Below are 9853 nucleotides of genomic sequence, written 5' to 3' on the forward strand. Positions count from 1 at the left end.
GTGAAGAGAAAATTACTTATAAATTTAGATAAATAGCAAATATATATAATGTGTGTGTGTGTGTGTGTGTGTGTGTGTGTGTGTGTGTGTGTGTGTATTTTATTATGATTAATGTGGTTCTTTTGGTCATGTTTACTTCTTTTTTTTTTTTTACACTCCTCTTCTGCCCATATAATTATTATATATCTGTATTTTGTATTTATCTATATATTCCTGTATGTTTATTGTTTAAAAAATACAAATATTTTAAACAATATTTTTCACTACATTCAAAATAAAATATGAGAAAAGCTTAAACGCCCATAGATCGTGCAGTCTGGTTGGTCAGGAGGACACGGAAGTCGTCATCTTTCTCACAGCTCACGCAGAAAACTTCCGACTTCCGAAGCTGAAAACAAACACAGCTAAAAAAAATTAGCTAACGTTAAGCGTCTAGGAAGTCTTTAGTACCTACCTATCCTCTGTGGGACGTGCTGGCGAAGACGAGAGCAGGTATTTCGGTTGACACTGTTGTGATCATATTATAAGTCTACAGACGTCGAGATGAGCAGCTCTGTCTGCTAACTTTGATAGCCAGTCGGCTACTCTCTTGCTATGAAAGCTAGGCTGCTAATTCTAAAATCCAGAATGAGGTCTGTTAGATTTGGCTTGACGGTTTAAAAACAACCAAACTGAATAGATTTGAACCCAATGGACAGTTCAATATTAAAGAGCCTAGAAAACATTTGCTACATAACCTGCTAACCCGTCCATTACAATGGAATGGATATGTAATTAACCACAGTTTCACTAGCATCGACTTTCTAGGCTGTTTTATTGACTAATAATAAGGTGACTAACGTTAGAATATGTCAGATAACGTCGATATTATGTGCTTTAGGTGAGGCTCTGCTGTCACGTGTGAAGTGTAATTATTCGAGGAAGACCATAGCAGTATATTTTATATTTATCTAACTGATAAATCGTTTGGTGTAAAGCATAATGCACTATTAATGTAATTAAAATATTCACATTGAGAATGACTTTATTATAATAGTGATTTCAACGAGATTTCATTAAGTCAGAGTGATATTAATTGCATATTTTGAGCACACCTCCAAATATCGATATAATTATTTTAATTGTCATACATAATGTGTTTCAAGCAAAAGTCCAAAGTGGTTGTGTAAAAAAAAAAAAAAAATGTTTTTTTATTGTTCAGCGTATAAGGACAATCTTTAACTAAAAAAAATATTTTTAATGAAATAATGTTCCTTTCAATGTAGAACATTTCTTGCAAAGTGAAACAACAACTCTCTTTTTTTTTTTTCAGTTTAGGGGTTACAATTGCCTTGGTCTCTTTTCCTTGAAATCAAAATGTTATTAAAAATGGTTCTGGCATTTCTAAATTATCAAACATTTTTACTATGCTACATGTGAAGTACTATTGATTGTTATTATTTGGGAATAAATTCTTGGAACATATCTATTAATCCAGTATATTCCTTCCAAACGTTGTAGTGCGCTTGAGAGAACTGTGAGTGAGTTGTGTGGCTCAACTGCCCATTTGTACCTGTGGTGGGCCTCCATTGAGGATGACAATGGAAGAGATGAAGAATGAAGCTGAGACAAATTCAATAGTCTCTATGACATTATATGCAGTCATGTACCCAGTCTTCAATGAGGTAGGCTATTTACATTTACACTTCAGTATAAGCCAATATGCAGTGTTTATTTGCCAAAAAAACTAAAAAACAATTGTGTATATATGCTATGTTTTTTTTTATTGATTTACTTAATTTATCTAACCGTAAAAAAAAATTGTTTACAGGCTAACTGCACAGTGATGAATTTGGTTAGTTTAAATGTTTTGGGTCAGTAAGATTGATTGATTTTGAAAGGCTGCAATTACTTGAAAAAAGAAAAAAAATACAGTGAAAAGAGCATTATTGTGAAATATTATTGAAGTTTTCTATTTTAATTTATTTATATTTTTTTTATTATTAATCGTCGGTTATTTTAATATCTATGATATATTTTAATATATAGGTGAGTTTCTCGAGAGGAAATAATGTACATGCTTGAGACAACCACATTATAAAAGATGGTACCTGAGGAGATGACCACAATAAAAGTATGCAGATAAACCAAAATTAGAAACAAGTGTTTGGTGTGGAAGTCCAACGCATTCTCTACTCCTCCATATAATAAATACAATTCCAGAGAAAAACACAATTTCAACTTAAAGAGCCTTTGTAGAAAATTATGTACTTTCTTCCAAAAAGAAATGATTTTGTCGCAATACCAAAAACAGTGAAGGAATGTTCCTTTGCATTTTTTACAGTTAAAACAAAGATCAGAGGAGTTTTTGTAAATCTTTTTCAGACGTAAAGGTGTGAGATAAACTCTGTTAATGAATTTATAATTCATTTTTTTAATGTAATTTATTCCTGTTGTGGCATTTTCAGCATCATTACTTCATTGTCACGTGATCCTTCAGGAATCATTCTAATATGCTGATTTGATGCTCAAGATACCATTTTATATTATCAATTATGTAATAATCTAATAAAATAACCCCAGGGCCCCCACCCCTCATGGTTCTTTGATGAATAGGAATGTAAAAAACAGCACGTCTTTGAAATTACCATTATACATGTCTTTACTGTCACTTTTGATCAATTGAATGTGTCCTTGCTGAATAAAAGTATAAATTACTTTAAGAAAAATCTTACTGACCCCAAACTTTTGGACAGTAGTGTAACTTTCAGCAGTTGATGTATTATCATAAAGTATGTGAATATGAAATGCTGGTCAGATTTTGACTTTTATATTATGACAGTTGGAGAGGATAAACCTGTCAGCGGCACAGACATTGAGGGCAGCATTTATCAAAGTAAGACTTGTTGAAAGTGTCCATTTATCAGCTGGCAGATGCCGATAGTAGTACAGTATTTATTTTTCTGACATTTTATCTATTTCATCTGAGCCTTGTGATGATGTATTTGTTTTTTGTTTTTAAAAAAAGATTAATTTCATGCTTAACATAATGTGAGGTTTACTAATGTGAGTTTAATGCTCTTTAATCAATGCCACCCTCTAAAGGCAGAGAAAGAGAACCCAGGGCTCACTCAGGATATCATTATGAAGATACTGGAGAAGAAGAACGTGGAGATCAACTTCACAGAGTCACTACTGCGCATGGCTGCAGATGATGTGGAGGGTAAGAAAGTAATTTGCCTCTAGTACAATCCCTATTTTTTGGATCTTTCCTGCAGTAACACTCAACATAATACAAGTTATGATTGGCCATCAAAGTCTCTTTGTTTTTCCAGTAAATATCAAAGTGCACCTGTTTTATTATCTGAACCTAAGGAGGTTTGTGTCTGACTCATATTTCACAGAGTATATGATTGAAAGACCAGAGCAGGAATTCCAGGACCTGAACGAGAAAGCACGAGCCCTCAAACATATCCTGAGTAAAATCCCAGACGAGATCAACGACAGAGTGCGCTTCCTACAGACCATAAAGTGAGGATCTGTCCCTTGTCTTAAAGGGTTAGTTCACCCAAAAATTAAAGTCTGTCATTATTTACTTAATATATAAACTCATTATTTACTTATTGACTGTTTTTATGTTAATAAAAGCCTAAATTCAATCTGTTGATCATATAAAGTGATCCAGTCTCTTCAGAAAATTTGGACTAAACCGCACGATTCTTATGGATTAGTTTTACGATCTCTTTAATAACTTTTTGTACTTGGTACTAATAACTTTCTGAAGTGTCAAAATGGTAGTTGTGTAGCTGTCAACAGAGGGACAGAAAACTAGCATTAAAAATATCTTCATTTGTGTTCTGAAGATGAAGGAAAGTCTTACAGGTTTGGAATGAAATGAAGGTGAGTAAATGACAGAATACAATTTTTTGGTTGAACTATCCCTTTAACCTTGATGGCATAGTGTTTAAAATCTGGATATGGTTGTACCAGCCATTTGTAAGTTCTTACTTAAACTGGAACCTAAAGTCCACACTAGAGGCTTAGTAACTACTAGCTAGTTTGTAACTAACTCTATTTTATTCTGTTGCACCATTTGTTCCATTCGGTCGGCAAGCGTCTGTCAGGCTAGTTTGCGGTGTGATCCACATGTCGGCTTTAGTTCGAGAATACGAGAATAGAGCACTAGAAAGTGATCAAAATAATTGATATTTAAAATGGTAAGCAAGCTCTGCTTTGTTTACGAAATGTATATCTGCAGTCCTAGTTTCGGTTTCTCTTTTTGAATAACAAAAAAAGACTGATACTGATGATGACCATAATTTCCTCACACACATGCTAGTTGGCAGTCGACTGCGGTCTTTGCGGTGTGTTCAATCGCAGCTTTTTGGCCCGGACGCAGTCAACGCAGGGCGACAGCACTGTCAGCTTTCATCGCCGCTAGTTCTTTGACATAGGTTTGGTGTGTCACGGGCACGGCCTTGGCTTTATGCATAGCCGCGTAATATTACGCACCATCAATGATCCAATAGTAGTTTTCAAATATGTGAGCAGAAGTTGTTGAAATCCAGTGAATTTCAGCTTATCCTTGATTCTAACTTCTTTTGCCTCGCTTAACTAACAATAACAATTATTTCCCAATCAAATATACTACCACCTAATCATGAATAACATAATAGGTATTTTTATATGTAAAGAACACCCAGAAACTGTATTTAAATGGATAAGGATTAATAAATAAATACATATACAAAAACACAAGGAATTACATTTATTTATCATTATGACTGATTTTATTTGACATGCATAACATGGAATGATACACATATGTTTGTGTTGAAGAGCCGCTAACAAAGTAATTTATTCACATAATGTTCTCTTTCTTAAAATGTAAGCAAGTGTAGATGTCAACATTGGCATGTCTGTCTGGTAAACTAGCTTATTACTCGTGGTCGTGGTTTTTGTAAATATTTAGTTTGTTCGTAGAGTTCTGTTTCATCTAAGTGCATTGGTGCAATGCAAAAGTATTTAGTAGTGCGTAAGTTGTAAGTTAGTGGCCCTTTATGTCAAAACTTGACTAAGTTGTAACTTAAGTACAGCTGGTGCAACCGGTCCCTGGCTCAGTAATCAGCATGACCCTTAACCTCCAGTGGCTCCAGGGGGATTGTCCTAGTATTAAGCATCCCTTAAGTCATTTGGGATAAAAGAGGACCGCTAAATGAATACTTATGTTGAACTTACTTACTACAAACTAGAGTAATGGTCATGCAATAACTGGAGTCGAAATCGTTTGGAGCCTATAGATTTTCCCCTCTTATAGCCTTTGCATAAAGTCTAGTGGTTTAGTTTGTCAAGCAATCAGCCAGCAATTAATCGACTAAGCAATCTCACATAGCTGACAATAACATGGATACATAGACCTCAGGAGATGTTCAAACGTGAAAGATTTGTAGACATTTTAATGGGCCTTGCTTCTATTATCTTGCCACTCTCCACTGCCTGACTGCTGAGTCAGTGCTTCGCTGTTCATAAATGTATTCATCACTCCTGACCTCTCGCTGATTTCCACAGAGACATCGCCAGTGCTATAAAGGAGCTGCTGGACACGGTCAACAATGTGTTTAAGAAATATCAGTATCAGAATCGCAGGGTAAGTATTTCTTATTTCACAGAAATGCTGTTGCACAAGCAAGTTGGGATGTTTTTTAAAATATATTTTGGGTTTAATACAAGTTAAGCTCAGCTCACAGCTCGTAATGTTGATTGTAGAGCTGCACAGTTCTGGATAAATTGAGAATCACTTTTTTTTTTTTTTTTCTCACACAATTCTTAATCAACTAAACAAAAAAACATTATTTACTAGTGGTTCTGACAAAATGTTAATTGCTGCAGTATGTTTAAAAATATTTAATTTTATTTGAATTGACTCACTCATAAAGACTTATTTCATTATTTCATCAGCATTTTTGAATGAATCTCTTTGAATGATTCAATGTCATACATTTTTTAACAGTCACTTGTCTCCGACTCGCCACTGGTAATTGATACAATCCTTATTTGGAGTGTCAAGTTACTTTCAAAAGCTGATTTACTCTATTTTGAACACTACTGTAGACATCAGTTTTTATATCCGAACTATAAACTTTTATCCCAGTAGTAATGATTTGAATTTATTGTAAGACAGAAATAATGATACTGTGTGAAAAGACGTTTGTGAAGCTGTTTCATACCTATACATAACTGCTTTCTCTATGTCAGCGGCGGCACCAGCGCAGATTTGAATGTTATACTGTGATCAGACTTGTTAAAGGTTTAATAGACATAGCCCAATTGTTTAACGATTAATAGTGCAGCTTTTTTTTTAAGCAAAAAACTGTCTTACAGTGGAAGTGAATATGGCAAATTTGTAAACGTTTCAATAGTATAGCCACAAGCTATAAATTTTTTTTTTTTTATTCAGCACTAGATCAGTGACCAGAACTTTCTTTCCACTAGATACAAGGTAGAGCTGCACTATTAATCGTTAAAAGATCGCAATATCAATTTAAACACCGATACAATCTTATTCCTAAATGACAACGATTCGGCTATGACTAATAAATCTTTGACAAGTCTGATCACAGCAGAACAGCCTCAGTCTTTTCAACCATCTGGAATCATTATTTCTGTACAAGTTTATAGTTCGGGGATAAATGCTGATGTTATGGTAAGGCTCAAATGACCAAGTAATTTCAAATAAAGATTGTATTAATTGCGTTGTTACGCCAGTAGGTGGCGACAAGTTACTGTTAAAATATGTATTTGTCATTGAATCATTCAAGAGATTCATTCAAAAACGCTGATTCATCCAGTAATGAAAAACAAGTGACGTCTTTATGAGTGAGTCATCAAATCATTCATTCAAACCAGTTTTTAAAAATAAATACATAATTAATTCAAATTCATTAAATATAAGACTTCAGCTATTAACATTTAGTCAGAACCTGTAGTAAATTACATGTTACTTTGTTTAGTTGTCTATTAAGAATTGTGAGCTCTATTTTAAACAACAACAAAAATCGTTATTCTTAATTTTAACCAAAATCGTGCATTTGTAATGTGTAAAAATGCTTGCTATCCTTTTCTGTGAAAAGTTGTCTAATTTTAGGACTCTGTTGCCATGGCAACCTAATGGCTAAAACCTTTAAATGACCGTAAAAATTCTGAAAAACATCTCAAATACACAAGTTTTAACAGAAAATGTCATGTTAATTGTTTTATAAAATTATAAGCTCCACATTTCTGCTTTTAAACCATCCAAAAATTCTTTATAAAGATAATGAAGGTTTTTTTTGCATAATAAACATGCCACAAATGCTGTCAATTGAGCTCAACTTGCTGAAAATTCAGATATTATCATACTTAGATTTTTTCTTTTTTTTCTTTTTACTCAAATGAAATCTAATATTGAGGCCTTTTTTTTTCCCAGGCACTTGAACACCAAAAGAAGGAGTTCGTGAAGTACTCCAAAAGCTTCAGTGATACGCTGAAAACATACTTCAAAGATGGAAAGTAAGCAAGCAGACATTGACAGATGTTTTTTTCAAAGTGCAGTGCTCATGCTTCAAGCAGATATCTGTATTACAGATCTTCTATGAAAGTGCATTTCTCAATGAAAATGATGGGTCATTTGATGTCCCGAGCACTGACTTTTCTCTTTCTCGTCCGCAGGGCAATAAACGTCTTTATCAGTGCCAACAGGCTTATCCACCAAACTAACTTGATACTGCAGACCTTCAAAACCGTCGCCTAGGAGACACAGCTGTGATGTTTGCGGGAGTGTGGAGCCAGTTTTGTGTAATATACAAAGATTTTTGTCTTTTGAAAGTCTAATTTATAAACTTTTGCCTCATTTGTAGGAACTTGAAATGAGGAGTTCAAGACATGTTAATTTACTCTTAGCTGAATAATCAAGATTTTTCACTCTTCATTACCTTTTTCTTTCACTGTTGTTCCAATCAAATGAAAGCCAAAAGACTTTGCGCCTTAAAGTGTCATGCAACATTCCATATACAAAGTGTAAATATTGCTATTCTTTGTCATTCAGGCATAAAGAATAAGAATAAATGATGTATTTAACAGATATTTGGTTATAAATGTTCAATAAATAGTTTCCAAATGTTTAATATTCTCAGTCTTGGGAGGTTTTTAATTTATTCACTATCCCTGAGTTGCAGCAAGGAAGTTAAAAAGACGACTTTTATGAAGTCTGCTTTGTAATGTACATTAAGAAGCACAGTTAATGGAAGAGCTCTTCGGCTTTCTCTGTTTAAGTGGATATTTAATAGGCTCTGTAATGTCTGAGCAGATACAGAAGGGGGTGTCCTGGGCTGAAAGATGCTGAGGATAGTCTCATAATGCTATTAGTTTTGAAACTTGAAACCTAAACGCATGTATTTGATTTTATGTACAAACATACATTACTGTATAAAAGTATTTGCTCGATAAGATTTCATGTTTTTGAAAGAAGTCTCTAATGTTCACTAAGGCTGCATTTATTTAAAACAGTAAAAAATTATATTGTGAAATTACTAAACTTTACATTTACTGTTTTCTACTTAAATTTATTTTAAAATGTGATTTATTTCTGTGGTGACAGCCAATTTTCAGGAGCCATTACTTCAGTGTCACATGATCCTTAAGAAATCATTCTAAATGGAAAAATCATGTAAATCATTCTGAAATGGTACTCATTCCTTATTATTAATGTTGAGAACAGATAAAAAATAGTTTTTTTTTAACCTATAGATGATAAATTTCCCCCAGGAATCTTTGCATCCTGAAATAAGAACAGCATTTATTTGAAGTGAAAATATTTTGCAATAATATAAAATGTATAACATAATATAAAATATATATATAATATGAAAATGATAAATGTCTTTAACTTGATCAAAAGTAACAGTAATTTGTTTTTGTTTTGTTTTATTAAAAAGATCTTTTTTTGTTCCACAGAAAAAATAATGTTACGCAGGTTTGGAACGATATGAGGGATGATTTTTCATTTTTCTGACTATTTTCTTTCCCATAGCATTTGCTGTTATTTATCCTAATCTTTACCTATCAAAGTTCAACAAAGAGAGGAACTCGCACACATAATAGAAGATTTCTTGCAACAAAAAAAAAACATATGTAGAGGCCAAATGGAAAGACAAAACATTTTCGTTTTACATCGTCATCAGTGATGTTTTTTTGTTTGTTTTTTGTTTTTTTGGTAAGACATCTTCTACTATTATGTGTGCAAGCTCCTCTCTGTTGAACTTTGATATGTTTTTTGAGTTTGCTCACCAAAGTAAAAAAAGTTTTATGTTCGGCAGAAATTCATAAAATTTTTGGAACAACTTGAAGGTGAGTAAATGGAGACAGAATTAGAATTTTTGGGTTAACTATCCCTTTAAATATCATCTCTTATGAGCCAATATAGGCCTCCTGCTGTAGTTTTGTGTGTGGTAAAATCCCTGAGAGAAAAGCGTAAGTGACTGCCAAGGCAGGGCGACAGATGATACTGGTGAGCAATCCATTTATTACTAACTCTAAATAGAACGCCCAAGGCCAGCACAGACAAGTTGCTGCTTCTGCTTTAATATCTAATGATGCCCTTTTAGGCTCACCGATTTGTCTTGTGAAAACTATTTAGTCTGGAGCTATTTGTTGAAACAGTTTGGAAGTTTGCAGCTGCAGCAGATTGATCAATTATAGAGGCCTATTGATTGGAAATGTCAGCAGGCACGACTGTGTCCGTCGACTGTATTCATAATATTTTCCTCCACCTGTCGATACGAGACAGAGGGCCACCACTTCTTGGTGAGGGGTGAGGCGGGGTTCTGTCTGCGAGCCT

The 9853-nt window shown here is 33.8% G+C and overlaps 1 protein-coding gene across 1 annotated transcript; it reads left to right on the plus strand.

Annotated features, from left to right (window-relative positions):
* The first annotated feature begins 326 nt into the window (after nucleotides 1-326).
* Nucleotides 327-8141, plus strand: pdcd10b (programmed cell death 10b). The gene is made up of 8 exons (XM_082172283.1): nucleotides 327-492; nucleotides 1501-1664; nucleotides 2822-2875; nucleotides 3085-3202; nucleotides 3384-3510; nucleotides 5548-5626; nucleotides 7445-7527; nucleotides 7687-8141. The coding sequence occupies exons 2-8, from the start codon at nucleotides 1575-1577 to the stop codon at nucleotides 7766-7768; spliced, it is 633 nt and encodes a 210-aa protein (XP_082028409.1). The 5' UTR covers nucleotides 327-492; nucleotides 1501-1574; the 3' UTR covers nucleotides 7769-8141.
* The last annotated feature ends 1712 nt before the right edge of the window (nucleotides 8142-9853 follow it).

This window comes from Leuciscus leuciscus (genome assembly GCF_965113295.1).
Source record: "Leuciscus leuciscus genome assembly, chromosome: 6".
Classification (NCBI taxonomy): Eukaryota; Metazoa; Chordata; class Actinopteri; order Cypriniformes; family Leuciscidae; genus Leuciscus; species Leuciscus leuciscus.